This window comes from Convolutriloba macropyga, chromosome 12 (assembly GCF_964194025.1).
Source record: "Convolutriloba macropyga chromosome 12, txConMacr16.3, whole genome shotgun sequence".
Taxonomy (NCBI): Eukaryota; Metazoa; Xenacoelomorpha; order Acoela; family Convolutidae; genus Convolutriloba; species Convolutriloba macropyga.
The window spans coordinates 20,060,943-20,086,545 of NC_134479.1; the positions used below are offsets into that span (position 1 = coordinate 20,060,943).

Here is a 25,603-nt window from a genome sequence, read left to right on the forward strand (position 1 = left end):
ATCCAACTTTTTAGTGAAAACAACTTTCCTATCTTATAAAGTCTATCGAATCAGGATTAAGTGTTTGAATAATGTTATATCAATATTTTATCCAATCGGGATTAACTTAAAGCCATTTTTCAATATTATTAGTGAGCGATATTGTGAACAAATTCAGTATGTAAATTTTAGGAATGGATTGAACGGAATTTGCTAGTTTAAGAGTTTTACAGGTTTTCCAGAATCATTGCTTGTGTGAAATTTCCTTTTCCTGATGTGTGGTTCTTAAGTCCAAATCTTTGTTGATTTCCTCTCTGCGGCTACTATCAACGAATTTTGCAATGCAACGCTTAAAACGAGTGTTCCTTAAAATCACCATCCGCTTGCCCTTTTGAATGAATAAAAAACTTGAGGACTCTATAAACGAGCAATTATATTTGAGTTTTGAATGTTGTTTGTGAGTTTAAACAGTCAAAATTCATCATCTAAGTTTGGTATCCGCTTTCCAAGACACGAGCTGGTTAAATTCAAACATTTTTTCTGATTCATACTATACTTATGGTAATGGGGCGTTAATGTTCAGCCTTACCAATGGAAACGGAGCCGGATTTGCTTTGAAATTTGTTCTTCACAACATCAAAATTTTTAGTGGCGTCACAAAATCAAATATTATGGGCCAATGGACTGTTTAAATTTATGGTGAAATGTTCCGACACGATTACAAAATTTATATGACAGACAGTAGCAGCTATCGAATTTTCTAAATTTTGTCGACATTTCGAAAGCAAGTTATGATATTTCCACTTTTTATATTTGAGTGATGTTTTGAAGTTAAAGCGGCCTTGACAAGTGATCGCTGTGGAGTGTACGAATGAGTTTGAACTAATAAATTTTGTTTCGACAACTTATCATTCAATTATCAACCATCGGAGAGATAAATTCATAGCATGATTCTTAAATTCTTCCAATTTGAAATTATAAGGTTGCTCTCTCTGCTGTTTCCCAAAATAGCAATTTGCCCTAATTTTAATTTCACGTTAAATTGCAGGTTTACTTTTAATAATTTGAAACAGTTAAATCAAAGTCCACATTAGACCAAAACTAAGTAATGTAAATTAGTTAGCTTTCAATTTTAGTACTACAATAGTAGACATAGCTGTGTAGTAACTACTACGGGGGGACATTTCGATTTTTTTGTCAAAAATTGTAGGAAATGTCCCGTCCCATGTCCCCCTCTATCCTTCCTTATATGGTATTGGCTATCTTAAAATATGTAATGTCCCACCGTAGTAGTTACTACACAGCTATGTCTACTAATTACTACAGGCTGGAAACATTGCGTATCATTTATCATAAAAGAAAGAGCAATGAAAGGAAGAACTTAGAGACTTTGATGAGAATGATTTTTTGATCCCGGATGATATTTGATTGTTTGTTAGTACGTAGAGGGCCCATTGATGAATGGACTCTACTGGGAGGAGTGGTACAATGGAGAAGAGCTTGCGGATGATGAGAAGGGATACATATACTACGAGAACAAACTCATGGGACTCGCCAGACTCAGACAGGTATGCTGAATCAATTTTGGATCCCCCCGCCCCCAATTCTAGATAGGAATAATATCCACAAGGAAAATATCCACGAGGAAATAAACCCCTACTTTACTGGTTAAGAGCTGCGCATTTGGTCGTTCCTCAGCGGCTCGTGGGAATTATTTCAGTTAAATCTGCCGCATTAATAAATAAAAGTTCAAAAATCGTCGCAAATGTAAAGGTTTTGATGATTTGGGAGTGGCATTAGGTGGTTTATACTGATGACGACTGATTTTTTAACAGGTGAAAGTGAGAAACGACACGTGCGATATTCCCGAGGACTTTGAGAATGAAATCAAGGAGTGCTTCGCAGCTTATGCACCAGCCAACGAGGACATATCCGACTTTGGTCTAGGCAATGGCACTGCGTAAGCATTAATTAATAACCTTTTCTATTGCAAATGGATTGTAGGAAATGAAAAATAGTCATTCTCATCAGAGTAATTTCAGATTTCATTTGGATTCAAATAAGTGATTAATTGCTTTCAAACGACGTTTATATCAATTATATTAGTCCTGATGCTCTTTTTTATGCAATATTTTGTACTATCGACTTATTGTCTGACTATTTGATTTTTTGTCCTCGAAAACGTAATACAGAGGCAACGCAAGTCGCTGAGCAGTTATCTTAGAGCCTTATTAGTCTTTAAGTATTCTCTAAGCATGCTAAACAACGCAACTGCCGAGGAGACTTAGATTCATGGTGTGAGGTACAATTTTGTCGGATTAGACCCCCTCACTCTGGCGAGCTCTTTATGCATTAAGCACTCAAACAGGAACTTTTCCAAACGTTAAAGTCAAAAACCTCAGGTCAATTTTTTAAAAGTCACTGTGTTGCTGGTTTTTTATGGGAAACTTTTGAGGGTAATAACGAAAAGAAGAATTATAAAATGAAGAATGCAAATACGTTTACCAAAACTAGAAAACTATTGCTCGGTGTGATTTTACCAAATAGGTTTCATAGTTGGTTATCAGGTGCTCATAGAGAGTTAGAAAATTAAAATTGTGCGGTAACAGAATGTTACTCTGCCAGCACCCAAGATCATTGTTTCGTGGAATCTTTTTAAATTTATTAATTGCTCTCGAACAAAATTCCTAGCAATTATTGTAAACGTGTTGGTCTTTTTACGATTCGAAAAGGAGTATTGGTTTTCTATCGGTCTTTTTTTTTATCAGAATTACTATTTGTTCATTGGGTTTTTTGACCTAAAAGCGAAAGCGAGGAAAATTGTGGCATGAACTATTTTTTTCTGAGCGAGAGTTTTTTGATCATGCGCTGCGTTCAGTGAATGATTTTTAAAAAGTGTTTTTGAAAGAATAGCCTATATAATATAGATGACAGTTTTTAGTTGTTTTTGTCCATTTGGCTCAATTTCGTTCCTTGTAATTAGGTTTCTCGTATAAATAGGTTTTGATCAACGATGCTTAATGTATAGCTCCCTGAAATTGATACCACAAAGTTTTGAAAGCATAATAATGTGTTTTATGGGCAAAATAGGAACATATTTCTCCATTTTTTTTTTTGATATTTTTAATTTTTTTAATTTTGATCTTTGCACGGACATTTTTCAATAGAATAAGTATATTTAGCAACGTTTTCTTGACAATTCGGACATTAGGCACTCCTCTTTAACTTTGTCATTTTTGTGTTATAGTTTTGTAATTGTATTAATCCGATTTTTGCAATTTTTGTCCAATTTTTCAGTTTTTTTAGTAGTTTTTTTAGTTTTATTTACTAGAAAGTCTTTCTGTGCACCCGCATGGATTGTAATTTTGTGTTATGAATGATTGCTTTGTTTTTTTTTGGCTGTGTCTTCAAAATTTAACAATCTTTTGACGACAACTTTTTTGCACAATATTTAGTGTTTTTGAATCTTTGAACTGTATCAACTTTTTTTAAATTAAACAATAGATTGGGCATGTAATCTTCTGAGCCGAGAATGCTAAGTAAAATTTTCTGTTTGTCCACATTCAGGTGTTTGATTTTTAATTTTCAAATTTACAAAGTTGTTTTTGTTTTTTTCCGCAATGTTTCAGTATCTTTAATCTATCACATATAATTCTAGCATTCTCCTCTGACTTAGAATTTTGTTGTCATTGATGTTTATTCTTTAAAATTGTTAAATACATCTTAATCGATTTTTCCTAATTTGTTGTTGGTTTGCAATTGATTTCATTTATAATGTAGCACTTTTGCTGGAATTAGTTTTTGAAACTCTGTGACTGATATTTAGTTTTTGTGAATGTGAATTTAAGTTTAAGTTAGGTTCTTAAAAAATGATTTTATTTGCTTTGAGTGTTCTCTTCCTTTTTTCAAGATTATTTAAAGTTAGAGATAGTTTTCAATTAATTTTTTCAATTCCTATCTCGAACACCAGAGAAATTTACCTTATTTCTGTCCTAACTCTAAGTGCTTTGACGTCAAAAGAAATAGTTTGGCGTTTTGTTCTCTTAAGTCTTGGGTCCTCTTAATTGTAGTTTTTTTCTTTTTTGAAGGCAATTTGGTTTGTAAAAAAGATACTTGTCTTATCCTTTCCGATTGTGTCTTTTGAGAGTTAATTTCTGAGCTCTGAGTTTTAAAACATTTAGTTAATTCGTGACAATTCTCGTTATGAGGTATAGATTTCATACCAAATAATTTCTTTGAATCAGGTGCGGTGAAAAATAACTGTTTTCAGACAAGACAAAAAAATGGTTTCGACTGTAGTTACGGTTTTGCTGGTAAAGTTCCGACGATTCGAGTGGCTTCCGGTCTTGTTTTTTTTGCAAATTTTTGGCTTGAGCGTTTTGCTCTTTTTTTTATAGAACATTGATTTTTCAAGTGACTTTTTCACGCTATCGTTTTCATTTTTGAGTGATCTAAAAAAGAGCATTGTCAATTTCCTCTGGTACACATAAGTATAGAAAGCAAATGGTAAAAGAGGCAATGTAAAGTTAAGAATATAACATTATGTAAAATTATAAAATCATTAAATTACTTAACTAAAAATTTGACCTTACATTATTTAAAAATGGCCTATAATGCGAGCATAAGATTTTCTCACAATTCTATATGTACATCATAAAGATTGAAAAATAAAATTAAAATCTAATGCTCTCAATGTCATCTTTTATATCAGTTACTTTTGGGTCCTTCAAAAATTCTTTCCAAAAATATTCTTTCAGTTCTTTTTTTAAAGAAGCTTTCGATGTTGTTTGCAGTCTAGTATTAGAACGCAGACTATTATAAATTGGAATGGCTTGTGCAATAAAAGAATCAGTTAAAAACTTATTGTTCTTTCTTATATCGAACGTTACTTTTTTTGACCTGTCATGTTGTTTTATTCTCATGGTAGAGAGAGGTTCAATTTTATATGCTGGAAGATCGTTGCTGAGTAAGAGAAAAAAAATATTTTGAGCAATGGTATTTCAAGAGAAAAGAAACTGGTAGTATTTTGTTGCGAAGTTAGATCTGTAGACCGATCGTATTTTCTCCTATTGAAAATGGATTTTATTCCCCAATTCAGTTGTTTTTCTAAAGTTGTCAGTATTGACTTTTGCAACCCTATCAGAATTAGAGCGGAATAATGTAGATGACTTATTACTATTGCATTAAGTAATAAGACTTTCGTTTTCTCTGGTAAACTTTTACTTAGTGTATTCAAAACTTTTATTCCACAAGCCATTCTCTGAAGAATCTTTTTCACTTCTCCATCAAATTTTAGTTTGCTATCAATAATTACGCCAAGATACTTCACACTATTTGCTTCTGCTATTCTTTCATTGTCGACATTCAGAACAGTATTTGTTAACCGCTTCCTGGTGCTGAACACAATATATTCTGTTTTTTGTTTGTTCACTACTAACTGGGACTTTGCAAAAAAGTCAATAATTTTTGAGATGTTATGTTAAAGTTTTGTTTTTGACGATATTTCATCAGTGTCCGATGTAAAAAGAAAAGTGTCGTCTGCGTACTGGACGAACGTGCAATCCTTTTCTACAATCGTTGCTAAATCGTTGACGTAAATGTTAAATAAGAGAGGTCCTAAAATAGTACCTTGTGGAACTCCTCTTTTTAAATTTATCCATTCTGATTCAATTCCATTCAGAACAACTCTCTGCGTTCTTTCACTCAAATAATTCTCTAATAAATTGGTAGCATGTTCGTCAAAACCTATATTTTCAAGTCTCCGTAACAGTATTTTGTGGTTTATAGAGTCAAAAGCCTTTGAAAGATCTAAAAACGCCCCTGTAACATTTTTTTTCTTGTGGAGTTCTAATCTTATTTGTTCTGTCAATTTCAGGATAGCATCAATTGTTGAAATTTGTTTTTTTCTTAACCAAGTTGACTAGCAAACAATAATTGCTCCCTTTCTAGGAAACTTGTGATTTGCGAACTGAACGCCTTTTCAAAAATTTTTGACAAAGCAGAAGTGACAAGGTCTATAATTGAGTGGATGGTCGGGATTCCCTTTTTTGAAGAATGGAGTTACACAAGCTTTCTTAAGATCTTCTGGAAATTTTCCTTCTGTAATGAACTGATTAATGAGATAACATAGGGGTTCCGCTAGCGCTGCTTTAGCATCTTTTATTGCCCGAGCTGGTATTTTTGAAGGACCGACTGGTTTACTTGTATTCAATGAATCTATGAGCACATTTGTTTCCTTGGTTGTTATATATCGGAACTTGAAACACTTTCTCGGAGCAGTTTTAGGGTGAATGTTGTTTGTTTGTTGCAAGCCAATGAATTCTCCTAGAGTGGAAAATCTGTAATTTAGAAGATTTGCAATTTCCATGGGCTTTGTTATCTTATCACCAAAACTGTTTAATAAAGATTGAATTCTTGCTTGAGTCTTTTCTTTATTACGAAGATCTTGAATGAATTTCCATCTGGCTTTTTCACTTTTTAACTCCATAAAACTTGAAAGAAGTTGTTTTTCTTTTTAACGAATTAAATCGTTTTTAATTTCATCATCGCTAATTCTTGAAAACTGTCTTTTTGTTTCCTCACATAGCCATTTTTCTTGAAGCAAAAATTTTGGTTTATTTGTTCTAACATAACAGGCTTTAATTAGAGCATGTAGTGCTAATGCTCTTTCAATAATTCTTTGAAATTCTAATAACAACATATCTCCTGTCACTGCACCGTAAAAGTGTCTCCAGTCTGAATTTTCAATAAAATTTTGGAATGCTATGGCTGAATAGTTTTTATTGTCAAAAAATTTTTTCTTTGTTGTTTTTGATTTTAGCATCACAGATTTAAGAACTGTGATTGCTGCAAAATGATCAGTTTTCAAAATCGTATCAGCTACTGTGCCTGTTTCGTAATCGTCTGTTATGATATATTCGATAAGTGTTGATGAAGAGTTAGTCATTCTTGTAGCTGTATCATTATTCGTTGGTTCAAGATCATATGGAGAATTTACAGATTGTAGCAGACTTCTGTCGCGCTTTGCAAAATAGTTTAAGTTGTAGTCTCCAGCAAGTGTGGCCGATTTTCCATCAGCCATAGCAAGATCAATTCCCAGGACCAATTTCTCCAAAAACATCTTTACAAGTTTTTTTTCGAGACAGTATGATAAATTCAAAACGCATTTCTTTTTTTGTATGCTCAACTCAACCCATGAACTTTCAAAATTTGTATCCGGAAAGCAGTTGAGATCATCGCGGAGACGAGGTTTCAATATTTTCGGAATGTGCATGATAATACCACCAACTTTTGTTTTTGTTGTTTGGATGCGATTTTTTCGAAAACAGTCAAAGTTTTGCTTATCGACATGCCAAAATTCTTCCGGATAGTTTTATGACAACCATGTTTCACTAAACGCATATATGCAGTTGTAACCAATGTCCTGAACGAGTTCTTTCAACAGCAGATGTTGTCCTGCTAAACTTCTGGCGTTTTGATGTAGAATTTTTATTCTGGAATCAAATAATTTTAACTTTTTCATCATAAGTGCATATGGCAAAACTGGTCAAGGGTTTATTTCGATATCACCACTTTTTAGTAGAAGGTACCATATAACAAACAAGAAAAAGGAAAGGTTGAATTTGGATGTTAAAGCACATTGTTTGCTGTTACAGCTTCCTTTGAATGAAGGTATTCGAGATGCATAAGGAAAACTTTCTTTAAAAAATTCTGAAATACTATCGGAGGATATGAGTAGTACACTTAGTATAACTATGAGTTGAATACCTTCCATTTTTGGTTATATCTGATTATAAATCGTTACACGTTGCAAAATAGCTTAAAAACAACCGAAACTGCAGCTGCAATCCATTTGTATAACGATGTGTTTGCCTCCATGGTTTGTAAGTGTTAGCCCTACTCACGTATGTACTTTGAGAATATTGCAAAGGTTGTAAACGAACAAGATTACAAGAAGTTAAAAGAAAATGACTTAAAACTGCATTTTTAATGAACGGAATTCCCTGCTGAAAATTAAAATGTATAGCATCGTAAAAGAGAGCGTTGTAATTTGCCATTTGACTCAACATGTTGCAGACAGGAAGTATTTTGATTTTTTCAGTGTTTTCTTGTGTAATATACTCTCGCAGTTTTTCATTGAATTCGTAAATTTTGTTGTTTGTCTGTTCGTTTTTCGGCAATTTTTTTAAGGGAGGCAGTTCCATCAATACCAATGTTTCTGGGCTGAACTTTTCCTTTATTGCAGAGACAAGATCTTTGTAATCTGAGAATAATGTTTCTAAATGATCACTTTTTTTGATTTAGAATAGCATTGGTCCCATCCTGTAAAATGACTGTTTTCATCTTTTTTGATCGTAACCCTGTAATAATTGCAGTTTTCTTTTGTCGTCAAGCCTGGGTAAGCATGTATACTGCAGTCCTGAGGAAATTTCCGATCTCTTGCCAGGTGTTTGATGATATTACTATCAATTAAAAATTTTTCTGTTTTCTCCTCGATCTTTAATGTCTCAAACTTTCGAATAAAAACGTCATTTTTTGCACTCGTGTTAATCTTTGGTGTTATTATAGCTGAAGTAGTTGTTACCTGTGCCGATTTTTTAAGGAATTCACTCACGGTTACCTCATGCTCGGCGATGAGACTGTCCTTCCCTTATAATTTTTGATAAAGTTCGCATTAAATTTTATAAAGATCTTCTTTCGAATAACTATTAAACTTTTCTGCAGTCATCATCATGATTGGAATATATTACAGGAGGATATTTACAGGAGTAATTTACAATTCTTGATATTTACAATTAGAACTTTGTTACAGAATCTGTTGCTTAAAAAGAACTATTGTACTAACGTTTAAAACTAGCAATGCATAAGAAAGTGCTTCAAACGTTTAAAAAATGAAGGTCAAGAAGCAACTGTAAAGAATGAAAGAATTGTGTGTTGTGAAATGAAAGAATTGTATGTGAAATGAAAGAATCTCTGTTGCTCTCACTCTGAAGTAAAGCTTGTTGCTAAAATAAAATCGATTGCAGCATAGCAACAAAAAGGGACTGAAAGCCGAGTGTGCAGTGCTTCTGGTGCGGGATCGGGAGGTCAACGGTTGGAATCCCGGCGTGGTCAACTATTTTTGCACCCATAAAGAGAAATTTATCTAGGCTACACCCCCTGAATTAAATTGCATCGCCGGTCAATCGAGAGCAATTCTTCCGACATTGGTTGGTTTATGTTTTAATGAGCAACAGTGAAATTATTTCTTTGAAGAAATTTACCATGAATCAGAATTTTTATGAACGTTCTGAACTTCCAATGAATTTTGCTAGTGAAACGTTGCAACTATCTGTTCGATAGCAGGGAGACACGAACCTCCTTCTTCATGTTCGTTTTTGTTGGACGTATCATGTTTTCATTCTTCATGTTTCACGTATCATTCTTCATGTTTGTTTTTCAGTTGGACGTATTCTACCGAATCTGAGCTGGATGGTGCCACAGATTGGGGCACTCTGGCTAAATACGGAGGTGGCGGATATTACCAGGTCTGTATTTTAACCGGTCTGAACATCCACAGCTTTGGAACTAGTTATGGATAATGGTGACTTTTCACCCACTTATTCTTATATTAGCTTTAAGCATGTACGGAACCTTTGTTTGAAAAGGACTGACTCGCTGAGCAAAAGAAGTTATTGAGGTGCCGTACTTTCAGTTTCAATTCAATAGTTTGTTAAGAACTACGTTCTTATAGGAGCCTAAATAATACGAGCTTAAGATTCAAAGGAAAATTTTTGGATTGACATTTTTTTGCTCTAAAACCAGGTAAGAATAGTTTGCAACCCCCGCCCCTTTTTGAAGTGTCAATCGTGCTGAAAAGTAATCGCCACTCATTTTCTTGTTGCAGGATCTGCCTCCGCTGAAGGAGGATGCACAGGCAGTGATAGCGGAGTTGAAGAGTGGACTGTGGGTGGACAGAGGCACCAGGGCCATATTCATTGACTTCACTGTCTACAATGCCAACATCAACCTTTTCTGCGTTATCACGTAAGCCCAAGTCAAACCTTCAGTGTTGGGGTCCCTCCCATTTCTTACAAAATGTTAACTGAGAATTGGAATCTTCATTATATATAATGAACATCCAATGATATTTTAGAAGCCTGCTATACTAAGTATTCACAAAAAATGGAACTGAAAGGATTGTCAGATGTTACAACTTATGCTCGATGACCTCTTTCAATTTTGATTCAGATTTTAGCACTGTTACATGTTTAACGTAGTATCTTATCGACTAAAACGATAGCTATTTCGGTTTGTTCAAGGCCAAAAATTGTTCAGGACATAGGAGCGCAATTGAATACTATTCAAACCACTGCTTTTGTCTTTTAGACTACGATTGGAGTTCCCCCCAACTGGCGGTGCGATTCCCTCGTGGCAATTCAGAACTGTGAAACTGATCCGATATGTGTCTGCATTCGATCGATTCGTGTACCTGTGTGAAGTGTTGTTCATTCTCTTCATCATCTACTACATTATTGAGGAGATGCTTGAGATCCAGATCCACAAGCTCAACTACTTCAGAGGATTCTGGAACATTCTTGATATCGTGATCATTGCTGTAAGTTTGATTAAGTTTGATTGTTTTGACTGATGTCTGTTCGATTGTCGAGCAATATTTTGTACTGTTTTCCTCTGTCATGTCTAGGCGCAAAAGTTTTGATATTTATATGTTGAATTTTCGACCATGCATTTTTTTGTCGAGAAATTTATTTTTGTACTGCTTTTCCACCATGAATTGCCTATTCTTTGGAAAAAAATGTGCTATTCTTGGAAATGAGTAATTGTTCTTCAGAATTGACTTCTAGTACTCTTTGATTACAAAAGAAGCTGTCGATAGTGTCGTAATAATAAATGGCTCATGAGGAAGTGTGGTAACATTACTTGGCAGATAGCTGCTTTTGGGATTTTTTCCTGATGTTTCAATCAGCCGAAAGCATGATTTGGCAAGATCTCAGTATCATTTTGGCACCTTGCTCAATTGTATGGCTGTAAAACGTTATACTTAACTGTTACAGCTATCGATGGTTGGTATCGTGTACTCGATCTACCGGGAGAGGACAGTACAGAGCAAGCTGGAGACTCTGATTGCGAACAGTGACACTTACGGAAACTTCTACTGGCTCGGATACCTCCAGACTCAGTTCAACAATGCACTCGCTGTGGTTGTGTTCTTCGCATGGGTCAAGCTGTTCAAAGTAAGTGAATTTTTCAAGAATTAAGAATCGTTGAAAGTTCACTTTTGTGTCTTCAAGTACACTTATTTTTTGAAACAATTAAATTTAACTTATAACCAAATGTTTACTTGTAACAAAATTAAAATTCAACACAGCAGAATTTTAACATTAAGTTGTAAACCGGTTGGTTCACATTTAAATCCATACCTTGAATATTTGGAATTAATGAAACAAAGTAGCTCTGAAGTAACTTCGAGTAAATTGGCGGATCCTTATTAGTTATTTTGTCCCCTTGCTGCTTTTTGTGATGCTCAATTTTACTATTTAAATAGCTGAATATCAGGAAATCAAAACTTCATGATGCCAACCAAAGTCCAAAGTTGGATATCCTGTATTAAGGGAGAATGCATGCAGGGTGCATTAATAATCTGTCTAAGTTATTTTCAAAAATTGTTTAATATTCCCGAGAATCGTTTGATGTTGACTGAAAATTGTGTATATTTTTTAGTACATCAGCTTCAACAAGACAATGACTCAGCTGCAGACCACTCTGAGCAGATGTGCCAAGGACATTGCTGGATTCCTGGTGATGTTCTTGATTGTCTTCCTGGCTTATGCACAGCTCAGCTACTTGGTGTTCGGAACGCAAGTCAAAGATTTCTCCACATTCAAGAATTGCATGTGAGGCTTAACTCTTTTTCCATCTTATCTTTATAGTGAAAGTGATATTAAGAGTTTTTGTCTATGAAAAACAATGTAATTAAAGCTAAACCAGATCTATTTAATGATGGTCATTGTATTTTGGCCATGGATGAAGACGGTTATGTCAGAATTACAAGAACTCTTTTTGATCATACATGGATCCGAAAATAGTGTTGTATATCTTTTATACTCATAATCGTGGAAGAGTTGAAATCTTTTAGATCTTATGATTGTATAAGTGTATATGGTATAAGACGTAATTAAAGCAATATAATCATGATTGGACCACACCAAATTGAATTTGAACATCTCGAAAAATGCTGATTGGGCCAACTTATCTGCACTTTCCATAATTTTAACGAAAACTAACAATTTTCACGTAACTGTTAATCTTATTTAGCTTCACATTGTTCCGAATCATCCTGGGTGACTTCGACTTCTACGCCCTGGAGGCAGCAAACCGAGTTTTGGGTCCGATTGTGTTCTTGACATACGTGTTCTTCGTCTTCTTTGTCCTGCTTAACATGTTCCTGGCTATCATCAACGATACTTACTCTGAAGTGAAGGCTGATCTGGCCAGCCAGAAGAGCGAGATTGAGATCTCCGACTATTTCAAGAAGGTGAGATTATCGATTTAAGGATTTTGTTTGTAAAGGTTTTACAGCCCTATGAAGTAGTTCAGGATTCGTAGTCTTTCACTAGCAAGGAAATTTTGTACTGATTCTAGCAGCTGTTTGTCTATACAGGAAATTTTCTCTGGATTTACTTAAAATTAGATCCGGTTTTTGCCATGACGTATTCAGTTAAGTTCAGCATAAAGTTGCCATTAACCTATGAAAACTTATTGAAACGAAATTTGAACGAGGTTCATTTCTTCCTATTGTAGGGACTGAACAAGGCAGTTGCCCGATTGACTTTCAAGCATGACCGTCTCTCGGACATCCAGAGGGCTATTGGCAAGGCTGACATCAATAATGACAACAAACTCGACTTCAACGAGTGGAGGGCGGAGCTGAAGAAGAACGGACACAGTGATGCCGAGATTAGAGCCATGTTCGCTGGTTAGTTGTTTAAAGGGGAGACAATTTGGCATTCATTTCTAAACCATATACTGTATCAATATACTCAAGTACCGCGATTTCCAATGTTCTTTATGATAGACTGTATGGTACCAAAGAGCTACGCACACCTGAAGATATTTTATAGCTGCGAAGCTGTAAGCTGGGCGGAGGTATATTACGGTGATCTTGGTTTTTTCTTACAATTCAAAGAATTTGAATTGTATTGGGTCGCTGTCTTTTTTTTAAAGATCTGTTCACACATTGAAGTCAAATTGTAGCAGTGATTTTGGGCACGCAAAAACAGGAAGTGGAGCGAAAAAGCGAGTGGTTTTGCGGCTTGAAATTTTTTTATGCTTAATAATAGCCGCCCTCATCTTCTCAGCCGGCTATTATAGCGCTCCTAATTTTTTTTACAATCCAAGAATTGGATTGTATTGGTGCTCTCTTTTTTTCTGTTAGATGTTTTTACACCTTTTTTCATGACTTTGAGCTTTCAAAACGGGATAAACAGGTAAAGCTCAGCAGGCATCAAGTTTCATTAGAGGCCCTTAGCCGCGTTTAGTAGTTCTTCAAGTACTTAGAGTGGTGAAGCTACTGGGAAGGCCGCAATTTAATGTTAACAGGTCATTTTCAGAAGTTTGAGCCCAAAATGTTGCAATTTGTTCGTCTTTTTTGAATTTTTTTTGGACCAGTCTGAAATTGAGATTTGTAAAAGTTGGTAAAGGTCTTTTGCAAGACGTAATTACTTTTTATGGCCATTTTAAGAGCTATATGTATTGCTACACCAAACATGAACACGGTAATTTATTCTAATTTTTAAATTTTTTCAAGTTTTTATAGCTGCGAAGCTGTAAGCTGAGCGTAGCTATATTGAGGTGCTCTTGGTTTTTTACAATTCAAAGAATTTGAATTGTATTGGGGTGCTGTCTTTTTTTTAAGATCTGTTCACACATTTTCATGATTTTTGAAGTCAAATTGGAGTAGTGATTTTGGTCACGCCAAAACCGGAAGTGGAGCGAAAAAGCGAGTGGTTTTGCGGCGTGAATTTTTTTTGCTCCAAATTTAAAGTAGAGTGAGAAAACGGTGTTTGAACAAAAATTCGCTTTCTCGCTAGTGGTTTTTTGTTCACCTGCGGCAATTTGACTTTGATTTTTACTTTTTTTTTCGTTTTTTTGGATCGGATTTTTTTCTAAATGGTTTTACCAATCCATTCATAGTCCATTCTAGGTCTAAATTTCTGTTTATTCAATGAAAATTCTTTGAATTGTACGTCAGGACTTGTCCTGCTTTTTTTTTGTTTCGTCCTCTGACGCTCTTTTTTCGTTTTACATTTGTTCACACAGCAAAGCTGAAAAAGTCAAATTTTCTGAATGACCTCTTCCTCTCTCTAACGGCATTTGCGCGCGCGACGTCATTTCTCACTCGCTTTAGCGAAAGTTTTTAGGTTGTTTGCGTGATTAGATTTTGATCTTACGTGACTTACCTCACTCAATAAAATGACTTTTGCACTTTAAAACTTAAGTTTAATTTGAATTTGTTTAAGGTCAAAGGAACTCATACGTGCAGTAAATTTCCCTAATAAGAAGCTTCTGTGGAATGAATTTTAACAAGCTTTTTAAATTTATCGCTGAATGTTTTTAGCCTAGTTTTTTGAGCGGCATCGATTTTTCAATTTAGATCTCTATCTGTTTCTGTTTCTATTATATGGTACGCAGGTCTATTCTTTCGCAGCTATTCCGGCAATCTGCCGGCTATGTTTTGAATATTTTTGTTGTTTCAGCTCTTGGTGTCACAATATTAGGTTATTTTATAGTTTCTAGTGGCAATGGAATTGTTTTCAACTTACGAATTTTACCAATTTTTTTGATAAAACTTGCATTTTTTTCCAATTTTCTGACATTAATTGTCATTATTCAAGTTTTCCAGCTCCAGGGGCAAGAAATCTCTTCTAGGATTTGCTAATAGTTTACTGCAAAACTTTAATTGGCGTTGGCATAAGCCAATTTTTTCTAATTTTTGAAAATTGTCAATTTTTAGGTTTCTCTAACCTGAACAGCCAAAACTTTTCCTTTAGGTCTTGATAATAGGTTACTGCATAGTTTCTAGTGGTAATGCGGAATGTGTTTCAAGATTTTAATATTATAAATTAGTGATTTTCAAATTGTAATTTTTTCTGAAATTTTAGTCTTTTTCCTCAGTGGACAGGGGTTTGCTGCTATTCAGTTTGCTAGTATGTTATTGCAGAGTATCTAGTGGCATCAAAATAGTTTATGTTTTTTTTTAGATTGCAATTATAAGTAATTTTATAAATAAAGCTTGCAATTTAAATTTTATTGATTGTTCAAAATTTTTGAATTTTTTTTTGTCATTTTCTGAGTTTAACTATCTTTATTGGCCAACGAAACTTTTTATATGTTGCAGATGAGTTACAACACAGAACTCCACAGAGAAAAAATTAATTTGAACATTTTTCAGGACACATTTTCGAAAAATATCTTTAAATTTTTCCTTTTCAATTGAAGCATTTTTCACATTTCTTTTTGAAGCATTTGTCATTTTTTTTCGAGATTATCTACCTTTAGTGTCAAATTAATCTCTTTCAAGTCTTTTGCGTTAGGTAATGACTATATTGCATTGTGTCATAAATGGTCTTGATGTTAAAAGCTTCAAGAGTTTTAGGAATAATTGTTTTTTTTTTTGCTTAGTTTGATTCTTTTAGTTTCTCAACTTTCGAGATTTCGTCTTTTTGGCTGGGATTGTTCAATTGATCTGCCGGTCAGGTACATTAGGCCTGTTTTTCATTCAATTCCTTGGATTGTATTTCAAGACTTGTCCTGCTATGTTTTTTACTTCGTCGAACTTTTTTTTCGGTTTACCCATTTTGCCGCTTTTTCGACATTTTGCGTGAAATCTTTCTGACTTCTCTAGGCTAGTTTCACTCTTCTGTCATTCTGCTCAAAGTCCTTTTAAACAGCAGCTGCTCAGCAAAGCAATTCAAAATGAAGAGAGTATTAAAAAAATCAAAATCAGAAATAGAAACGGGATAAACCCATAAAGCCTATTTTTAGATGCCCGGTACTTGAACTTTGTTCTCAAGTTTTAGTTACTATCTATAATGATTATTGATATTGATAGTAGACCCTGTAGCCGCTCACAGAGAGAGGAGTATGTTCAATTACGAAATGACATCAAAATAAATTGCCCTTAAAAATTTTTTTATACAAAAATCAATTTTTGTTGACATTTTCTTTTCTTTCAATCCCAATAGAGTTATGGGAATCTAATTTCACGGCGGCTATTTTCCGGCAATCTGTCGGGTATGTTTTTAGAGAAAGAGAGAGAGAGAGAGAGAGAAAGAGAGAACGGTGTCCGAACAAAAATCCGCTTTCTCGCTAGTGATTTTTTGTTCACATGCGGCATTTTCACTTTGGTCTTTATTCTTTTTTCGTTTTTTTTATCGAGGTTTTTTCTTAATGGTTTTTCCTGATCGAGACAGTCCATTTGAGGTCTAGTTTTTTTGTTTAGTGGATAAAAATTCTTTGAATTGTCAGGACTTGTCCTGTTATGTTTTCGTCGTCTGACGGTCTTTTTCGTTTTATGTTTGTTCACACAGCAAAGCTGAAGTCAAATTTTCTGAATCACTTATTCCTCTCACTAACGGCATTTGCGCGCGTGGCGTCATTTCTCACTTTCTCTAGCAAAAGTTTTTGTATCATTCGTGACTTACCTCATTCAATAAAATGACTTTTGCACTTTAAAACGTAGGTTTAATCAGAATTTGTTTAATGTTAAAGCAACTCATATGTGTAATAAAGGCCCCTAATGGAAAGGCTTCTCCCCAATTTTTTTCACAAGCTTTTTAATTTACTGCTGAACGTTTTTTTCCATAGTTTTTTGAGCGGCGTCGATGACTTTTTCTACTTATGTCTCTATCTGTTTCTTTCTCTATTATACGGCACTCAAGTCTTGTTTCGCAGCTATTCCGGCAATCTGCCGGCTATGCTTTTAAAAGCAGCGGAGCTAAGCTGAAGCTCTTAACGTTGTTTCGCAAGTTTCAGAATATAAGAATCAAGATTTTGCTGGAGCTGTGCTTTTCACATTCCAAGAAATGTTGCTGTTCTCTTTTTGGTAGGCTATGTTAGCACCTATGAGAAGATTTTGAAATTTGTAAGCAGGATAAACTTTCAAAGCACGAAGACTGTGAATCGAAGGGCAATTTCGTTCTATTTATCCATTTAAGAAAGTGCGTGTTTCATTTAAAAAATTATTGGCATGTAGTAAATCAGTTTGTTTTCCAGCTAATAGCGTGTTTCTTGAAAGAGTCCATTTTGTATTTCAGTTTTTCAACTCGAAAATTAAGATTTTTTCAGCTTGTACGTTTGTTATTCTGCTTTTCAATAAAAACTTTGGCTGTAATAGCGAATAATTTCAAATTCGTGACGAGCTGCTTTGTACATTTTTAATAGCCGCCCTCATCTTCTCTGCCGGCTATTATAGCGCTCCTATTTTTTTTACAATTCAAAGAATTTGAATTGTATTGGGGCGCTGTCTTTTTTTAAGATCTGTTAACACATTTTCATGATTTTTGAAGTCAAATTGGAGTACTGATTTTGGTCACGCCGAAACAGGAAATGGAGCGAAAAAGCGAGTGGTTTTGCGGCGTGAATTTTTTTCGCTCTAATTTTAAAGTAGAGCGCAAAAATGGTGTTTGAACAAAAATTCGGTTTCTCGGTAGTTGTTTTTTGTTCACATGCGGCAATTTCACTCTGATTTTACTGTTTTTTCGGTTTTTTGGATCGAATTTTTTTCTAAATGGTTTTCCCAATCCATTCACAGCTCATTCAAGGCCTAGTTTTTTGTTTGAATTAAATTTTCATTTCTCGCTAGTGGTTTTTTTATTCACATGCGGCATTTTGACATTGATTTTTTGTTTTTTTTTCTTATTTTTTGATCTGATTTTTTAAAAATGGTTTTCTCAATTCACTCATAGTCCATTCTAGGTCTAGTTTTTCTGTTTAGTCAATGAAAATTCTTTGAATTGTACGTCAGGAGTTGTCCTGCTATGTTTTTTTACTTGGTCGAACAAAAAAATGTTTCGCTTTACCTCATTTTGCCGCTTTTCAACATTTTGCGTGAAAATTTTTTGACTTCTCTAGGCTAGTTTCTCTTTTCTGTCATTCTGCTAAAAGTGATTTTGAACATCAGTTGCTCAGCAAAGCAATTCAAAATGAACAGAGTCAGTATAAATATTGAAGTCAGAAATAGAAACGGGATAAACCCATAAAGCCCAATTTTAGATGCCCGCTATTTGAACGTCGTTCCTATAAGTATTGGTTACCTCTCTCTAATGCTTATTGGTATTGATAGAAGCCCATGTAGCCTCTCTCTAAGAAACAGAAGTATGCTCAACTACGAAATGCCATCAAAATAAATCGGACTTAAAAAATTTTTTTTGTACAAAAATCTTTTTTTTCAATATCTATTCTTTTAATCCCAATCATGCTTATTGGAATCAACGGCGGCTATTTTCCGGCAATCTGCCGGGTATGTTTTGTTTGGCTTCGAAGGGTCAAGACAGCTTCCATATTTGCTATGGATGGATGTTTTCTGGAAATTTCGTCTAATTAGTTCGTATCATTTTTCACGAGTGCACGTGATAAGTCTAAGTAGGATTTTTCATGGTTTTTTTATATTGGAGCTACTAAGATCACTTGAAAATGTCAAATTACCATTTATATTGCTGTTTTCTTTGTACCAGGCTCGCAAAATTTTTTCTGTAGGTGATAAACCTCTAGAGAAATTTGCTTTTGTATGCGTGGTCAGTTGTGTCTTATAGCCGCGTCATCTTCCGAACCGGCTATTTCTCGAGCACCGGTGTCTCGGAGAAGCAATCTAAAATGAACCGCGTAGTAAATTTCGATAACCGAAAATAAATGCAGAAGTGGGATAAAGCCATAAAGACCAATGTTAGATGCCTGTTACTTTAATTTTTTTAATTATCTTTGTCGCCAGTGCTAAGGCTTATTGCCATTGTTTCCAATCCATCTATCTTCTCATTAATAAGCAAAGATAAGGCTAAGTACCAACTGAAATCAAATTAACATACTTCCGATATTTTGTTTTAAATCAATCAATTTTTCAATTTTGTTTTGTTTCAATATCAATTAGGATCATAGTCATAAAAGGTGTTCTTAGAGTTGATATATGTTGGATTTTTTTAGCTTCACATGTGACCCTCCAACAAATTAGCGTTGCATTTCATTTCAGCAAACTGATCACGAGCCTTTACTCTCTAAGATAAAAGCCGGGAAGAGCCTTCTTTATTTGATTTTTTTTAAAAAAGCTAAATTTGATTGCGTTTAGAGTACGACGTGGATGCGGATGGTGTCTTGAGTGCGGAAGAGCAGAGAGCGATGGCAGCTTGTCTAGAGGGACAAAAGGACGAACTACAAAGGGAGATTGCTGAGGCCAAACAGGATGATGATGACAGGCCAAAGTCACGAGGCAGATCTGCAAAGTAAGTACATATTTTCCTACAACTCAATAGACAATCTGTTTTTGATGCAAGGTTTTGGAGAATGAACTAGTTCTTCAATGCAATTTAAGAATTATAATATGCTGGACGCGAGTGAAGTGAAATATTTTGCGCTGGCTCAAAAAATTTAAGTTCCTGGGACGCTCACAGAAGGCACTAAGCTTACCAAGAAAATCTACCTTTGTCATCGGTTGAAATATTTGATGTTCATCGTACATATAGGAGCCGAGATGGGGACGAGGATGAGGATTCTGAAAGTGGCTCCGATGATGACAGCTCCATTCGAGGTGGAAGTCGCGGTGGAAGTGGAGGTGGAGCTGGACGGGGTGGAGTGCCAAAGGAGGAGTTCAATGTCCTCGCGAGAAGAGTATGTAGTTTCAGATGCTTATTTAAGTCTGGCTTAGCAGTGCTGCCGGTTGGTGCGCTATTTTGCTGTTGCAAAATTAAAGTTGAGGCAAAATTGAGTTTATTTCAAGTTGAGGAAGAGCTTTATTTTTCCAAAGAAATGAAAGGTTTTCTAGCATCTTTTCTATTTGAGTCCTTGAATTGCTATTTATTTCCAGACAGTTAATATGATAAATATTCATATTTCTGTAGACACCTGGAAAACGGGTAAACAGTTGGTTACGGTTTTTTTGCGTGTTCTAATGAAATACGGATTTTTAATACTTTGGACCGACTGTCTGTTGGGGTTCATATCTGGGCTTAAGATTTACGAGTTGATGAGTTGACCATACCAGCATACTTAACTACGTGTTGTGTTTATTAGGTTGACAGGATGGAGCACTCGATTGGAAGTATAGTGTCGAAGATAGATGCTGTGCTTGTGAAACTGGAGGCCATGGAGAAGATGAGACTGAAGAGGAAAGAGACTATGGGCAAACTGCTTGACCACCTCAACGAGGTGTCCCTTTTGCAAATTAATATAAATTATCTGCCGGTTTTTGATCCAAAGCATGTTATTTCAAAATGTAGTCATTTCAACTAGAGTGGCTCAATGTTATTTATCATAGTATCTAAACTATTTAGTGACTATCAAATTTGATAGCCTTAAGTTTCTTTGTAATTTTGCGTCTGATTTGACTAAAAGAAAATGTATAGATATTTTCTTGAGCTTTAAGATTTTGAACGATAAGCGACTTAGCCATTGCGTATTAAGGAAAAGAAAAGCGATCTCGATCGTTTCGTCTTTGTAAGTATTACTCTTGAAAGTAATAGTAGCATTATTTATACGAGAAGTCAATCTGGGGCTGCTTTTCTGACTAATGCCAGAAGTGCTGAGTGTTCGTGACATCTAGTTAGAACCAATTTTAAAACACCAAAGTTTGCTTATTTTTTTTTTCACGGCGAAAAATTACAAACCTATATGATTTCCCTGTAATGTGGGTCTAGGTAATAAACTCCAACGGAAAAAAACCCACAATTTAACCCCACGGAAATAAACCCCCATTTTAAATTTTAGTTTTCCTCGTGATGTTTGTTTGGTTGTGATAGTTTCATATCAAGTCCCACATGTCGCTAAGGCATGGCTCGCGAGGCATAGCCACGCGCGCTAAATGCGCAGCTCCTTGAAACTAAAGTGGGGGTTTGTGCCTATTAAATTGGGTTTTTTTCGATAGGGTTTTTAGGTGCGGTTTTTTCCGGAACCGCTGTAATGTACTCATGCAGCTTGCAGTTGATCAATTTTTGTGTTACAGCAGCAGAATCCAGACAATGAGCAGATGGAGCAGTTGGTGAGACAGGAGCTGGAACAGCTGGATGCAGACAAGCTGTCAGTGTCTAATGGGAGCCAGATGGGACAGAGTGCCACAAGTGGGGCAGCCGGAGCATTCCAGTCCAGGTACTTTCATTTAAAACATCGAAGCTTAAGATCTTCAAATCTACTGTACAGTGCATGCTACGTCTGAATCTTCATCATATTAATAGTTATAACAAAAATGAACAAAGTAATCAGAAATAAATTGAAAATTCATCTGGCCTTAACTAAACAGCACTAAGATATCAAAACAAACCTTAGATAAACAAAAAGCAACTTATCTCAGATGTGAGAATGACTTAAAAATAAGAGATAGAAAATTCGCAGCCACCAATCAATTGCTTTGTTTACAGGTCACCATCCGCTTTGAGTCGACGATCTCGAGTGTCGCCGGCACCTCCCCAAGAGTAAACAACCCCAAAGTGATGGGCACGTGGGCGCTTGAAGCAACAGAAATTACCCGAGCGCACGCTTGAAACCAGCTTCATTTACTTGCTACCCCATAATATGTAACAGAAACTCGGCACCAACTCAGCGATGCACAGAAGTTCAGCAAAGTAAAAGTCACAAAAATATATTCCTGAAAAACAGTTCATATGACTCTGCTCCAATCATTTCAGAGCTATTCTTTGTTAGAATGTATAATCCTTTTGAAACGTTTCATATTGATGTGTAATAATGTTCTTTGATATGTAACTGAAATCTGGAGTATTTAGAGCATACCGAAGCCATTTGCAGTTATATTTTCACTATAGCTTGCAACCAAGATCACAAAACTGGAGCTCAAACTCTTAAAAATTATTATTCAACTGCTTTTAGTGCCTTCCCAGGTTTTTCTCATATCGCAATATCTCAGTTACTGATTGGCAATATATTACTGTTGTGTTATTGTGGAATTGGATTTGTAAAGGTGGTTATAATATTGACTTTAAACAAAATTGTTGATTGTTAACTTGACCTTGCTAATGATCCGATCAGATAAATTATGATTTTAAGTATAGAATTGTGTAATTGTTCTATCCTCAGTGTAACATTCCAGCAGTGTAGTTCAAATAGATCAGAATTTTACTCATATTTATTCTTTAAAAATATTCTCAAACCAACTCTTCCGAAAAATTTTAGCAGTTAAATTTCTGTGACAATAAGTATTAGATACGTATTAATTGAAATAGAAATCGTATCTAGTAAATGAATTAATTCAATTCAATTGGTTTGAGTTTTTCCTTTGGTGTGATATCGAATTGATTTACCTCTAATTGTAGCTTCTAAATTTAACCAGGACATAGTCGTCATGACCTTCACAATCAATCGAAATATTTTTTAGAGCTTCCTTAAAATGACGACTGTTGCCTTTTAGTTTGTAGCTGAAACGTATTATTAACATGGTAGATAAGGAAAGAGATACGAAGGTCAGAACACTGATGTATTTTAGTGTCCACTTCGCATTTTTATGCTTCTCATTTGACTGATTACATCATTCTGAAGTGAGATATTAAGCTTCATTGGAGTGAATAAAATCTATTTTTGAATTTTTTCTCAATGAGTGAGATGCAATTTGATAGATATGTTGATAGTCTTAAAACGATTGCCTTGATGTTCCATGAATGCAAGAAGTACAGTCAAGAGATCGATATTGCAAAGACTCCGTTTGGGATTGACTCTTTTTGGCGCAGACCTCGTGAACCACTGCGTTGAAAAGATTCAATTTGAGTTAGTTCTACAACATAATTGTCAATTTAAATGCGCTGGCCCACAAAGATTATATTTGCTCGATGTAGCGGAACAAAGAGTATATTTAGTCCCATTTCATAGTTGATTGCTAATTCTGGTGACCCATTTAGTTCGACTGTTTCGCGAAGCAAGTGTCTTTGGATCTCTCCATTAAGCGTTTGTTTTAAGATAAAACATCTCGTACAAAAAGTCCTTATTGCCAAGATCACAATTGTTGGCAACAGTAAGGCTACCAAATACTTTTCCAACAGATTTAATTTTTAGACGTGTTTCCTCATTGATATTGATCGCAAGTAATGGTACGCTGTTTATTGAATGCATCATAGACGGCGTCCGACAGTTGTTTAGTTATTAAACAACCATTGACATCTCAATGAAGATTTTTGTACTATTGAAGAAGCGTCGCCTTTCCACACCAAGACTAGAAAAACGACAAAGGAACTGCTTTTAATGACAAAGGAACAGAATTTTTTCCATCTGACTTTCAATCGAGCATTCCTTAGTTTACTTAGCGTTCTGTCTGAAGAGTAGTGGTGTATGGGCTTTCTTAGGTCACATCGGTGTTAAATTGACACTTTGTCCAACAAAGCAATTATTCGTTTTTCACTAAAAAACCGTTTTTCTTGCAAATTTTATTTAACGGCTTGGAAGTTTCAATTTCGTTGATGAATATCATAAGCAGCACTCAGTTTTAAAAATACAAAATCAGTTTTTTCATCAACAAGAATCTCAAATAAGGCACAATAGCTTTTTACAATTCTGAGATCCTTAAGAACAGTCAAAAGAAAAGTTCATGCAAGCAGGCATTTTCAAATATGTAGTTATCAGATAATCTACGGCAAAAGTGTTTAAACTGAAATGTTTGCAATTTTTTAATGTTAGTTGGTATAAGATCATTTTCTAGGAGAAAATTGTAGGCTGTCTTAATCCGACCGATTCTCTAGAGATTTTCCGTGTAATAGGGACCTAACTTTTGATGTTTTTACTTGACCTTTGAAGCTACCCCTAGTACAAGAATCTCTTTTGTCAAAAAATAAGGGTGATGAAAAAAGTTGAGAGCTACCCCTAATTTGTTACAATACAATTAGCTACCCCTAATTTGTTACAATACAATTAGCTACCCCTAATTTGTTTAGAGACAAGACACTTAATTGAACAAAGCTCTAGCTGTCGATTATTCTACAATGTAGCTCTATTCTTCATATGGCCCCCATCTGAGGTTATCAGGGACCAATCATTGCAGATGGCCAAAAACACTCCTCTTTTCTTCGAAATTCAAAAGTTTACTTCAAACATTTCTAACGATCAAGATTTAAACAGATTTCAAACACACTACTGTCGAGGATCCTAGCTGATTTTTGATTTTTGGACACTATTTTGCAACCAGAGACTTTTTGTGCAACGACTACAGAACGTGCAAGCTTGAAAAACTCAAATTCTCAAAAACTCATAAACAATTTTTGCTTAGCAGACTGAGAAAACGACAAAAATTCACCTCTAAAGGTTGATTACTTTGTTTGTGTGCCCACATATCTGACACCAATATCCATTGGTGTAATCTGGAAAAAACGTCATAACGATATTGAGAATGGAGACTCGTGGTCAGGACAACGGCCTGGCCCTAAGGTCTGTTCACTCTGGCCAATTGTCTGGACAAACTCGGTTCAGTCTGGCCAATGGTGGACAAAGTCTGCTAAGCCCGACCAACGATGGCCGGTGTGGTCTCATCAATACCTATTTTTTGGGTATTGTCGTTCTCTGTCCCCACTATTCGCAATCCAAGTCGGTCTGGCAAACACCTGTCTTGAGTCGTTGACCTCATCGGATTTCTATCAATTGGACCTATACAAGTCTATAAAACGCAATTCATAGTTGCAATAAACTAACTCATAAGAGAAAAAATGAGTCCAGTAGAAGATTGTAGAGAAAATATTTTGAGTTTCAAGATGAACGTGAAAACCTCATTAGAAAATTTTGACAAATTTCTGAAATTCGGTGTGAAAATGCGTGTTCTGGATGGAAAATGAAACTAATTGAAAGCTCGATTTCTATTCGAGGGACATTGCAATCGTTGCAGTTATAAATGTATGCCGTTATCATCTGTCCTCTCATTTGAAAAATACCAGTAACATTGTTGATGATTTTAACAACGTTTCTGGCTGTTGACGAATTTAAAATACTAATCAGCCGTCTGAATTTGAATTTTCCGGAGAGAGATATCGAAAGACGGGACTATTTTTTTAATCAGCAATAGCAATTATAGCAATAGCAATGGTAATTGCAAGAAAAATCATGTATCATTTTTCATAATTGCTCTTGATTTGTCAAGCGGTAAAAACTGCATCGAGTTCGGTATATTTGATGTATCATTATTCTTTTCTGTCCATTAGTAGACACCCACTATGAGTTTTAAATCATGGCTCATTTCCCTCATGGCTAGTTTTTGGTGACAGGGAATTGGCCAATGCAATCTTATATTGTCAATCATCACATTTTTTTTATTAATTGGATATTTAATTGTGTGTGGGAAACGTGTGGATAATTAACTGCTTGGGAAATTATTATGCAGATATAAATTTGACAAATCAAAGAAAATCCAAAAAGCGATTAGTAGAAACATCAGTAA

At 35.1% G+C, this 25,603-nt stretch overlaps 1 protein-coding gene across 4 annotated transcripts in view; it reads left to right on the forward strand.

Annotated features, from left to right (window-relative positions):
- The window catches only part of LOC142350859 (polycystin-2-like), a 36,767-nt gene extending 14,393 nt beyond the window's left edge, over positions 1-22,374 (forward strand). For all 4 annotated transcript variants that reach the window (XM_075402842.1, XM_075402843.1, XM_075402841.1 and 1 more), the window contains 14 exons: positions 1,419-1,547; positions 1,815-1,939; positions 9,422-9,506; positions 9,866-10,005; positions 10,348-10,576; positions 11,034-11,213; positions 11,701-11,873; positions 12,295-12,514; positions 12,781-12,955; positions 19,319-19,472; positions 19,713-19,857; positions 20,260-20,394; positions 21,188-21,330; positions 21,600-22,374. In XM_075402842.1, the coding sequence (XP_075258957.1) occupies positions 1,419-1,547; positions 1,815-1,939; positions 9,422-9,506; positions 9,866-10,005; positions 10,348-10,576; positions 11,034-11,213; positions 11,701-11,873; positions 12,295-12,514; positions 12,781-12,955; positions 19,319-19,472; positions 19,713-19,857; positions 20,260-20,394; positions 21,188-21,330; positions 21,600-21,657 (2,091 nt within the window). In that variant the 3' untranslated portion in view covers positions 21,658-22,374. The remainder of the gene's footprint in view (positions 1-1,418; positions 1,548-1,814; positions 1,940-9,421; positions 9,507-9,865; positions 10,006-10,347; positions 10,577-11,033; positions 11,214-11,700; positions 11,874-12,294; positions 12,515-12,780; positions 12,956-19,318; positions 19,473-19,712; positions 19,858-20,259; positions 20,395-21,187; positions 21,331-21,599) is intronic.
- The last annotated feature ends 3,229 nt before the right edge of the window (positions 22,375-25,603 follow it).